Source organism: Stegastes partitus, unplaced genomic scaffold (assembly GCF_000690725.1).
Source record: "Stegastes partitus isolate 25-593 unplaced genomic scaffold, Stegastes_partitus-1.0.2 Scaffold94, whole genome shotgun sequence".
NCBI lineage: Eukaryota > Metazoa > Chordata > Actinopteri > Pomacentridae > Stegastes > Stegastes partitus.
This window is the reverse complement of record NW_007577825.1, coordinates 458,538-471,004: the sequence shown is the minus strand read 5'-3', so window position 1 is coordinate 471,004 and position 12,467 is coordinate 458,538. Positions and strand designations below refer to the sequence as shown.

The 12,467-nt window shown below is 40.4% G+C and overlaps 1 protein-coding gene across 1 annotated transcript; it reads left to right on the top strand.

Moving 5' to 3' along the window:
• The first annotated feature begins 3,481 nt into the window (after positions 1 to 3,481).
• Positions 3,482 to 8,717, top strand: crip1 (cysteine-rich protein 1). The gene is made up of 5 exons (XM_008277297.1): positions 3,482 to 3,629; positions 7,582 to 7,676; positions 7,870 to 7,927; positions 8,289 to 8,333; positions 8,477 to 8,717. Exons 1-4 carry the CDS (start codon positions 3,590 to 3,592, stop codon positions 8,327 to 8,329), a joined length of 234 nt encoding a protein of 77 aa, XP_008275519.1. The 5' UTR covers positions 3,482 to 3,589; the 3' UTR covers positions 8,330 to 8,333; positions 8,477 to 8,717.
• Positions 8,718 to 12,467: the final 3,750 nt, after the last annotated feature.

The following is a 12,467-nucleotide window of genomic DNA, read 5'->3' as shown; positions in this document are numbered from 1 at the left end:
AGACTTTGGAGAGTCTATGCAGGTAAATCTGTCCCTGTGAGTTGTATTACAATCTATTTTTGTGCAGAATCTTTATTATTTTAGTCAGCTATTGTGAAATTATACCACAATGGTGTGCCAAGTCAGAATGTCAGCACTTGAGATCGGATTAGTGACGCTAGTCGCATGGATGATTCCTCAGGAAGACAACTTTTGGAAAACACCTGCAAAGTAAGTCAGTAATCCCTCCATGCTGACTGGCAGCAGAGATATCAGTTCAATCGTGTGTTTAATCACATTTAAAACAACTACTACAAAAAGGACATCTTGATTAGATCCTCAGAATGCTCAACAAAGTAAAAAAAAAAAAAAAAGTGTGACAGATTTCTGTAGTAGTCGGCTTGATAACACCAGTTTTTGTTTGGTTGCCATGGCGACATGTGCGATTGACAGAGGGTGTGCTATCTTTTAGAAGTGACTCAACTCTGACTTCAGCCTTACTTCAGTCTGAAGGTGTGCCGCCATATGCAGCACACAGAGACACCTCATAAAAGTAAACGTAAACACACACACACACGCACGCACGCACGCATACACACAAACACACACACACAAACACACACACACGGTGTTTCAAGCAACAACTTTTCAAACTTGCTGATACTGTTGGTCAAAAGTCGCCCTGGGTTAGGGTGTGATCTTCTTGTGCTGTAATGATTATAGCCGGGACTCTGAGAGCTCAGCATCAAAACAAAGTCCAACCCAGAGACACATGTGACATCATCATCTTCGTCATCTTCATCATCGTGATGGCGCAATCACAAACCAACCTGCAACACTGAGATAACAGAAAACAACAAGCCAGCAGCTGTGCAGCCACTGCTCTGCTGGATTCAGTTCAAAACCAGACACGTGTTTCCATGTGAATTTATTTTATTTTTTTATTTTTGCCACTAAAAATTATTCACAAATGTATATTGTTAGGATGCTTTATTCATACAGTGGAATTGTAAATGTTTGGCTGGTTTGGTAAAGTTTGCATTCACACTACTGTCACTTTTTTTTTACAGATTTCTCATGCTCTGGCCATTTATCCTTTTGTTTTTAAGTTTTAAGTATTTCAGACACTTTTATTTTTTCACCCTGTAAGCTATCTAACTTTTTCTACTGTTTAACATTTACTAAGATGTCTAAACTGGTGCTGTAAGCTAACTTTTCAGCAACGACTAAAGTATTTGCAGCTGTTGGTTTCAACCATTTATTTGATGATGACAATAAACTTGATTTGATTTGATTGATTCTTAACTATCGGTTTCACCTTTAACCTCTTTCATCTTAAAAACTGCACACCTCAAATGGACTCCTGTGCGGCGTTTTCTGGACTGAATACACTAAGGTTGAATCGTCTGGGATGAACATATGGCATCATGTATATTTGTATTCAAAAGCCGTTGAACATTAACACGAGAACATCACCCAAATGGTGAAGCATGGTGGTGGCAGCATCATTATCTTGCTACCTTTGGACGTGCACATCTTGCCATTATTACAGGGAAAATTAGGTTTATTGAGTTATATTACAGGATAATGTCAGGCTGGCTGGCTGCCACCTGTAGCTCAGTAGAAGCTGAGTGATGGGGCGGGATAATGACCCACAACACCAAAACAGAACGGCATCAAACACAGAGCCTAGATCTTAACCTCATGAAGATGCCATAAAATCCCCTCAAGAAAGTCATTCATACAAGGCGTCGTAATAATATGGCGGCGCTGAAGCATTTTTGTGAAGAAAAATGGTCCAAAAATCATCTTGAGCATTGAAACACTTGCTTGTTCTTGCTGCCAATGTTAATAAATCCAAGTATTCACATCTGTTTTCACACCAGCACCGTGGTTGTTTAAAGGGTGTATTCAGAAAAAAAAGTAAATATCATCACTGTGTGTGCGTTATTAGCCGAAACACATTTTGTTTGTCTATACCTGTGACTTACACGGAGATCAGATCCCATTTTCTGACCACTCAATCCAGGTAAATCCAAAGGGATCACTTACTTTTTCTTGCCATTGTAACTATATATAAAGAAAGCCTGCACTGACTCCACAAAGCTCTTTGAGCAGAACAAAGGCGTTCGATCAGTCACTGCCAGCTCTGTTGATTCACCTTGACTTGGATTATTTATCAGGAGGGTTATCCTGCCATTGAGCAGTGAATAGATTGGTGGAGTCGCATATCAAGTCAGAGCAGCGGGGACGCCCTTTTACTCTAGTCATAAAGAAGATAAATAATAGAGTAGTAGAAGTTAGGCTTCTGAACTCTGGCATGTTTTAGCAGGATATAATATTTTTGCTTATGTGTGATTTTTAGGGTGATTGAGTGAATACGTCACATATTGTTCACACAGCTCTTCTGCTGCAGCTTTGAACTCTAGGATGGTGAGAAACGAGGCTGCTACAGAGGTTTAAGCTGGAATAGAAACACTTTTTGTACAGAGAATGAATAATTCAGTGTTTGTTCCACAAAGGCGTCTTAATTAGTCGGCTGGAGAATGAAACACATCCCTCTGAACACCTGATTACTTATCAGGTTCAGGAGTTTGCATGAGGAGTCTGCACTTTAGTTACAGTGATGAAATGTGATCAGAAATGTCCTGTTTCGATGTTTTATTGCACATTATCATTTCTATCACAATGTCCTTGGAAACTCCACCTGATAGTGGCCTGATTCTTTAAAACATAATGAAGTTAACTCATTAACCCTTATCAAAGGTTGCAACAGAGACATGATTCTGACCTCCACCTATTTTTTTTTTGTTTTTTATATAAGCCTGGCAGGTGGTAAAGCAGTCAAATACTTTGCAAGATTATATATATTTCTCATATTTTCTGTAATAACAAATTGAGGAATATGTTGTGACCCTTTAGAGGGTTAGTACCTGATCAAATGCCAATGGCTGCAAGAGTAGAAAAATAGAAATAAAACTTAAGGAAAATGGAAAATATATAGAATAGACCATCATTATTATTATTGATGATTTCATGAAAGTAGTGGTGGTGCAAACTTGAGCATCTTTATGCACCTCTGGGATGTTAAATTAATCATGCATCACAATATGTTGTATTGCACAGTTTGCAAAGTAATCAGCAGCTATAGTCATAAAAAAAATCATGCAGGGGACTAAAAAATAGAAACATCTGCCACGGAAAGTTGCAGAAAACACAAGTAAAGTGCATAAACATTGCACCGAATAATATATATAAAAGTGTGCAATGTGTTTTAGAATAAAGGAACACCTCAGTTGTTATCATAGGGCCCATAAAAAAAGTTTTTACAATGGCAAATAAAAGTGAAGGAAGCCTGTGATGGTTTAATGTCAGTGGCCCATGTGATGTTTCCTGCACAGGCTGAGCACAGCGTGGCTCAGGCCTCTCCCACTGCTAGAAAAAAACAAAAAAAAAACAGAAAAGTTTCAGTTGAACTATTTCCTCGTCGCTATAAATACGGGACGCAGCACATCTGCACTTCACAGCGAGGCGTGGTCAGTCAGAGAACAGGTGGAGCAGCTGCAGGATACCTTCATTTCCTCCACATTCACACAGACAGACAGACAAGATGCCAAAGTGCCCAAAGTGCCAGAAGGAGGTTTACTTCGGTAAGATCCGCTCTTGTTTTTTTAAATTTTATTTCTTTGATTTATTTTTTAGAGCATCGAGAACGTTTCCTCGTTGATGCAAACTGGCGTCTTTTCTGTGCAAATGAGGAAGTGAACCAACAGCGTGGCAGAAATAAAAAAAATAAATAAAAAAGTGGCGTAAAGTTTAATATTGCGCATTTAAAACGTTAAAGGAAAAAAAAAAGATTGATGCTGGTTAATGTTTTGATAGCGTTTTTGAAAAGTAAAAATACTCTATTACACATAAAAGCTGTCATCCTGTAATGTGGCTCCTCTTACTGCATTATTACATCAATATTAGTGATGCATTCACTTGTAAATAGCGCACTTTTTGCCCAATAATGCACTTTATGCACTTTTGCAATGTTAGATGTAAATTGCGCAACATCATCATTTTATATGCAAAACCTTAGTGTGCAAAGTAAACAGTGGTGAAATGAATGCAGGAGGGTGAAAAGTAACGGTGATTCCCACTGAAAGTAGCAGAAAATACAAGAATAAGTGCCTCAAAATTGCACTTTAAGTACAGTTCTGGAGTAGAAAGTACTTTTAAACCTTTCACATACATTACTTGAAGGAGCCACTCTGCACAAAAAATACATTTACAAAACTGAAAGTGCATTTTCTTTTTAGGAATTTTACAAAATGCAGGACATCTACTTATAACAGCTTTACTTTAGTTGGTAATCTGATTACTTCTGCCTCCACTGATGATGATTGATGCACTAAGGTGAAAGCAGTGCTTCACCTGAACATATGTTGAACACCCTGAGGGTTTGCATGTTCTGTCTTAATCCTAAATGCAATAAAATTATAGTTGTGGAGTACAAAGTGCAATGATTCACCACAGAACAGAAGCAGACGGCTGCAAAAAAACGTACAGTACTTGAGTAAATGTGCTTAGTTAGTTTCCAGCTCTCCTTTAATGTGCTCAGTCTGTGCCCATGTTTTCCCGTATGTATGCATTTCTTCAGATTAATGTGTCGCAGCCTTTAAAGGTTGCTGCTCTCTGCGAGCTTTCTTGTTATCGTGTTACTTTGGAGTCTCAGATCTTTGCTCCCAGTAGGAATTGAATTGTCCTCCCTGATGATGACTGATGAGGCTTCGTGAGTAATTTCTTGAGGAAGCTGCAGGTTTCTTCTGAAATACACCGGCATGATGTTGTAGGTTCGTCTCATGGGGACGCCGTCTGAGCAGGGGACCAATTACATCATCCGGGGAGGGAAAAAAAAAAAAAGGAGCAGCTCCATTTTATTCGTGTCTTAATCCATTTAGCACATTGTCTGCAGCTCAGTAGTGCAACAGATAAACTCTCTCCGGGGAGATGCTCAGAGGACGAGGCCAAAGCAGGATACAAAGCCAAGTCTTTGGACTGTCAGTCAGATGAATGGGCCGTGTGACTGGGGAAGCATCCTTTCCATTCTCCCTGTTCATGGATAAACTCTCCCCTCCTCGCCAATACAAGCAAACCAATTTGTTTCAGCCCGAACAAGCCAACCAGGCTTTTTCCATGCAGGAAAAGAGGGCGTTCGCTTCCATAGTAGCCGAAAACAAAGCTTTGTACTCTCTTTTTATGGATGCACGATCTTGTACTGTCAATTCCTCACCTCCTCTATAAACTCCATGTCTCAATCCTTCACCCTGCAGTCCAGGATCCTCCCATCTTTTTTTACGCTGCTCATCCGTCTTAATGTTACTGAGCTCTCAGATGGAAAAAATCAGGCTACTGCTGCCTGCATGACTGATAGAGGTCCATTACTTTGCTCCTGCTGGAAACTCTGTATAGCGATTGTGCATTAAGGCAGCGACAGGAACAAAACGATGGAGAAGCCACAAACGAGCTCCTCCATGTGTTCCCACAGGCAGCATTTATCTTGATGAATGTCTTTAATAACTCAAAACCTCAAGTTCATCAACCTCAAAGAAATAGTTTGACTATTTTTGGAAGTTTGAATTCTGGCCCAGGTTTAGAGAAGAGGAATGAAACTGCTTCCATACCCATCCAGAAGCTAAATATAGCAGCTTCAGCTAGTTAGCTTAGCATAAATATGTAAAAACATAACAAAAACTGCCTACCAACACCCTTAAAGCTTGCAATTGAATCTTCCTTTTTTAAAACACACAAAATTGAGAGATTTCATTCATTATTTGTCTTAACAGACACTGGCAGCCAAATTTTATGACCTTGCGACAAAGTCATGCCAGCAAGTCTTTACGCTAAGCTAGCAATTAATAAACACAACCGTGGTATCAATCTACACATCTGCCTCCCCACAACAAAGCAAATAAGTTTTCCTAAATGTCAAACTATTCTTTAATTTAGTTAGCTTTAGCAATGTTGGTTCTGACAAAGTCAGGCTAGCTGTTTCGTCCTGCTTATGCTAATCAAAGCTAACCAGACGTTCACATTAGAGCATCGTATTTACTGTAAAGACACATTAACCTTCTCCTTTAATGTTCCGGAAGAAATTAACTAAACGTATTGAAAAATGCAGAGTTATTCCACTTAAATATAAGTTGTCAGACTAAGCTAGCTTAGCACCAAGACTGCAAACAGTTAGCCGCTGGTCTTAGCTGGTCTGGCTAAAGTTAACAACTGATTCCATTTGTTCTTGGTTTTAAAGCAAAGTACAGAAATACCTTTTTTTCTGGTTTTGTATAACAAATGAATTTTTGATTATATAATGATACCCAGTTCTAAATGAACTCAACTTCTCGTCCAACTCTGCAACAAATCAAATAAGCATCCTTCCATAACTAAATGCAAAAAAGAGCTTTATTATAATACTTGAAGTTGCAGTCTTGGCCTCTTTTTCTAGTGTGGCAACTTCGCCATTAATCTTTTCTGGGATGGAATGAAACAAATTCTTCTGCGCTTTCCTCCCGTGGTGTGTTTTTCCATTCAGATTTGTGTGTTTGTGTACACTGGACTGCTTCCAGACAGCCAGAGCTAATGCAGAAAGCAGACTGGATTATTCTTCTGCCTGTCACACCCCACTTCTCCTCATATTATCTGGTGGAACAAATAACTCGTGCACAAAAGCAAACGTTATCAGATCCACAGGGGAAGTGAAAAACAAGCTGCATATGCATTATCACAGCTGATGAAGATGGACTGTCCTCCAGGCCACTGTTTGCTCAGTCCACTGGTTTGTTATTTGTAGTTATGTACAGTCATTATTTCGGGTCAAACTTCTTTCCAAGCGCCACCACACTCAACTGAACTGTTTTCATAGAGCTGGCCTGAGAGAATGACCCCACCCTGAAGCACTTTCTCCATTTTCCGCTGCCCGTTGCATAATCTCAGGCCACATCAGGCTATTTTTAGGGAGGAAATATGTCATGTCCAGATATTTTGGGTACGTTCAGAGTCCGGGGGGGCTTCACCTGAAACCGGAGTTATTTTCAACCCTGCAAAAAACATCTGCTGTCGTTCCTGACTTTCTTCAATGTTTTCAAAAAGTCTGCAGATGTTAATCACGTTCTCCACAGTTACATCACACTGTACATGTCCTGATAACACTTCTCCATTTTCAGCACTTCTTGTGCTCGCTGGCTGAGGTCACCCTCTCTGATTCCTCCTCATCATGTGACGAGTCTCAAAAGTCGCTTGAGCCTCTTGTCCGTGAACCACAAGACGGTTAAACCGGGTTTCCCTCCCACTTTTACGATCCTCCTGATGGGTGTTTGTGCAGATAAATCCTCGCAGATAAAGACGTCTTTATTGGAATTTATGAGGCGCGAGGAGGGCAGATTCCTCCGGGACACTCGGTCCTTTTTCCCCCTCGACGACCACACCCAATAATGTCCTCAAACTTATCTCCAAAAGAGTACATCTAATTGGTTCAAATTTGCAGCGCGTTGAGGTCATATGGGTTGCACATCTGACCTAACCCACGTGCGATAATCTTTTTTTTCTTGTGTTTTGCAGCTGAGAGGGTGTCATCACTGGGAAAGGACTGGCACAGACCATGTCTGAAGTGCGAGAAGTGCAACAAGACGCTGTCAGCTGGCTCACATGCTGAGGTAAGAAATCAGAATTACAAGACATCCTAAAAAGGTTTATACAATGCACACAGGGTTTAAAAAAAACAACAACAACAAAAAACACTAGTGGACTTAATACAGAGATGACACGACAAATATGTGCAAATTTGGCAAATAACATGAATCTCCTTTTCTTAAAAAAATATCTGTACCTCTACTTTGTCTCTTCCAGCATGAGGGAAAGCCATACTGTCACAATCCCTGCTATAGTGCACTGTACGGACCTGGAGGTAAGCATAATCTGAGTAACACAATAAATACATCACTGACCTCCTCATGCCACCCTCACAACATCAAGAAATGTAACTGCTCTTAAAAAAAGTTTTAAAAAAGTCAAGGTCAGACTTGGTGCCGCCTCACTCACTAAGATTTTGTCTCAGGTGGGAACGTCCTGAGTGAGGACAATGTTTTTGTAGCTGTGAGGCTGTAAATGCTGCTATCAAAGCGCATGTTATCGCCTGATAAGCTCACACACCGATTGTCTCTTTACTCACTTACATTAAGTGAGAGTAATAGCTCCAGTAGTATCCAGTAGTCATCTCCACACATTATATTTAAAAATGTATTCATCTGTTTTTTTCTTCTTGCCAGGATTCGGACGCGGCGGAGCCGAAAGTTACACATATAAATAGACAGGTATTGTGCACACGTCCGTCATTCAGCCGTTCATTTGCTTGTTTTCTCACATTTTCATGCCATTTGCATCGACCTCAACTGTAACCAAATCCATCCGCGCACTTTGCACCGTCTGACGTGCGTCTTCTCTGCTTGGTCGACAGGTTCGGACCCCGCACTGAAAATGTTGCCTGGAAACTAGATGGAAGCTTGCTCAGAAGTCACAACAAAAACCAGCAAACAAACTGTGCTTTCATCCAGAGGAAACATTTTGTGTGCCCATGCTTTTATTTTATGGGTTTAGATTCTGTTTTCTGATTTTGCACTCCCACCATGAAATGGTTGTCCTCTTCTCTCGTCCTGACATTAAAGCGGGCGATCTGATTAAACGCTTTGTAAAACTTCTCATGTCTTTTATTTATTTTCTGTCTCCATGTAGATTTTCTGTATGAAAATAACTTAAATCCAAGCCATTACTTGTATCTCTTTTGTCATTTAGTTTGGTTGCATCCCCCTAATCCATTTAAATCCCAACACAAATGCTCTACTTCTGCCTGAACTAAGTATCATTTACATCTTTGAGGCATTTTTGCATCAGTTCTTCAAGCTGATGATCTAGTCAGTGGTTTTCCTGCAACATATGTCAAACCTCACCTTAAAAAGTTCATTATATATATTGTCCAATGTGCATTTTTTGCAATTGTGTAAGTTTTGCAAAGGTTTCAAGAGCTCCAACGATGTGAAACTGATATAAATATAACAAGACATCCAAGTCATCACAAGCAACATGCAGTAATTATTGGTATAATGATCTCATAAAGTTCAATATCCAGGAGTTTTCAATCAGAGAGCAGCATGTATAGGTGCATTTGTCGATGTCCAAATTTCAATCCTTCTCAGCACTGTAAGGATCCAACATATGTGACAAGATCGGTGACTATAGAAACACATTAATCTACAAGATAAGATGTTAAAAGAAGGATGCTGTTGTCCATCATTGTTCAAACACATGACATGCAACTTAACCAGAACTACATCAGTGCAAACCAGCCCAATAAATTAATAAAACTCCACCTTAATGCACCAAAAATCGATTATGAGCTCCCATAAAAGTTAATTAAAAACCTCTAAATTCCTCTTATTACACGACACGTTTTCTTTCCACTGCACGTGAGCACACGCTGTCCCAACAGAGGGTAAAGATTAAAGAGGATTACATGATGCAGCTCCAGAGCAGCTACTAAATGGACCTTGTGGTGAGATTATTTAAAGTCAGGACCCTTCTGAAGCTGATGCATTGTGGGTAGCAGCACAGCCTTTGCAAGCAGCTGAGGCCGCCCTCCGCCAGATGCTTCCTCTTTGGTTCTTTTTGGGGCTCTTGTTTCCAGTCGTTCTCTCCGCTCGGCCGCCCTCGGTGTCCGTGAATCACGTAGCAGCCGCCGCCTCCGCCAGTGCTATGCCATCGCAGCCTGCCAGTTGCTATGGCAACAGACACAAACAAGCCCCAACAGACATCCAGAGTGCCCGTCCGTCTGGCTGTCACCCTTCTTCTCTGCAACAAAGACGCTTGCTGTCGCAGGAAAAAAAAAATAAAAAAATCCCCACCAAGGCCACAGACACTGAGGCAGTTGATGCAAAACATGCAGAGGATGTTTGGCACCGGAGCATATTCCAGCCTTTTCCCCGAAAGGGGTTGTGACAAGTAAATTCAGCTTGTTCATACATTTTGTGTTGTGAAAGAGGATGACCTTGCCAGCTCTTGTGCCTGCGCTCTTCTTCTAAGCACTCGTTGCTGCTTTAATTATCATTTACATGCTAATATCAGAATCAGAGAACTACTGCTGCTACTGGATGAACTGCAGCGACATCTGATTAATATTCATGGTTCCCAGCAGGAGAAGACCAGCTCCATTAGGTTCACCTTTGTGGATGGACTGTCACAAAATGTAGGTGACTAACCCTTTGAGGATCACCCGTGGTCACTTTTGTCACCTAACTCACCGGTTCAATCCCCCGCCCCTCCACAGTGGAAGTGTCCTTGGGCAAGACACTGAACCTGAAGTTGCTCCCGATGGCAGGCAGCACCTTGCATGGCAGCTCTGTCGCCATTGGTGTATGAATGTGTTTGTGAATGAGAAACACATTGTAAAGTGCTTTGGATAAAAGCGCTATATAAGTGACCATTTACCATTTTAACTTCTCCTCTCGCGCCACCATCAGGGCAAAATTTTACTTTGTTGGAACAACCTGGAAACATTTCCAGCAGTCTTAGCTGCACTTAGCAAGAGTTAACATGCTTTCAAGCCAAACTAACATAAATATAGCTGCATAGTTGCAAACATCTGCACATATCTAATAGTTTTCACTTAGAGATCAATAAAAAATTAATTTAAATAGTTCAGGCATAATTGCAAAAAATTCCTCCCTTACCATTTTAAAATGGAAAAATATGCAAGGTTTAAAAAAAAAAAATTCATATTTTATCACGTTTAATGACAAAAAGGTGATTTCAATAGCACCTTCCAAACCCAAAGTAACTGTCATCCAAGTTGCATTACAGAAATGAGTCACAACCCAGCGGCAACAACAACAGAGTGTTAGTTTCAGTTTGACAGTCAAATTTCGACACCTGAGTGATCACGAGACGGTTGACTGAATTCATATGCACCACAATATAAAGCACCAAACTAAAGATCTAAGGCTGTATTTTCTTCAAGCCTTCCAGAAGCTTATTTATTCTCAGGTATATTTGCAGCAGCACCTGAAAAACTATAATTACCTGAAAGCGAGTGTAAAGATATAAGAAGGAGTCATGTTCTGTTGCCTCATGTATTCTCAAAAAATAAAGACTAAAGCCTGTAAAATGATCCCATATTTGTGGAAAACTGGTTCCCTGTGTTTAAATATTCTGCTCTCTGTTTGGTCTTGGTGTGGTGGTGCGTGTTTAGATTCCTCCTCTGATTATAATAATTTCCGCATTTTGGTTGCAAATACCTCTCTCCCCGCTCGTTGCAGGGGGAAACACTGCACCTTTGTCGTCATGGTGATGCATCCAGATGTTTGTGTGAAACCTGCAGAGGTTCACAGCTTGATGGAGAAGCTGATAAAAGGTTGTTGTGCTTTGCATGCCACCATTACAACAGCAAGGATGCTGTAAAATGCATTTGGTGAAGCAGAAGAAGCAGCCACATATATTTTTTGGTTCATCCACAGCATGTGCTTGATTCACGATGTTGAGGCCTCATGTATAAAACTGAGGTTAATTTCCTGACGTGCCTATAATGAAAGCATGATGCAGACAGTGAGCACATTATAAAGCACTTATGTTGACTTACGCTGCACTTAAAGTGAAGTGTTACCATTTTTCCTCCGTCACGTTGGAGCGGAAGGAAGCAGGAGAAAATTGCCAACGAAGACCTGCTGTGTCAGCGTGAGTCGGAGGCTCTCGTTCATGAGGCTGTAAAATTACACCCGTGAACCTATTAGAGGCTGGAAAATAAGTGTCTCACAGCTGTCATAAGTCATGCACTTAGACCTGGGTGGGCAGGATTCCTCAAGACCTCCTGATAAATGAATTCATTCTGTGAAAAGGTCCTGTGGACAGTAGAGGGTGTGGAGAGTGAACACGGGCTTTTGTTTAGTCCGAATCATTTGAATCTGCAAGAGAGCAATGCAAAGTGCAACAAACTTACTTAATGTTAAAGACAATATATTAGAAGACTTTGTTTTGTTGTGGTACTTGATAGAAGGAGAGTAAATTCTGCATCCAACAAACCAAAAACCAAGAGAGATGCAAAATGACCAAAATGGAACGAAAAACATCTGCAGAGAGATGCAAAATGAGTACAAAGAGGCAAAAAAAAATAACCAATATGAGACAGCAAAAGAACAAAATGTGAAACAAATGGACCAAAATCAAATACAAATAACTATAAAAATGGAAAAATGACCACAAAGAGGCACAAAACTACCAACATGACACACAATGTTATCAAAATCAATAGCAAACAACCACAAAGAGATGCAAAGTGGTCAAAACTAGACAAAAAACTACCATAAAGAGTTGAAAAATCATCCCAAATGGATGCAAAATGACCAAACCAATTCCACAATGATCACGGAGAGACATTAAATTATCAATTTGAGACACCGAAC

Excerpts from the sequence above, each read along its gene's own strand:
- crip1 (XM_008277297.1), top strand. The coding sequence starts at position 3,590 with ATGCCAAAGTGCCCAAAGTGCCAGAAGGAGGTTTACTTCG. Across the intron at positions 3,630-7,581 it reads CCAGAAGGAGGTTTACTTCG|CTGAGAGGGTGTCATCACTG; the intron begins GTAAGATCCGCT and ends TGTGTTTTGCAG. Across the intron at positions 7,677-7,869 it reads CAGCTGGCTCACATGCTGAG|CATGAGGGAAAGCCATACTG; the intron begins GTAAGAAATCAG and ends TGTCTCTTCCAG.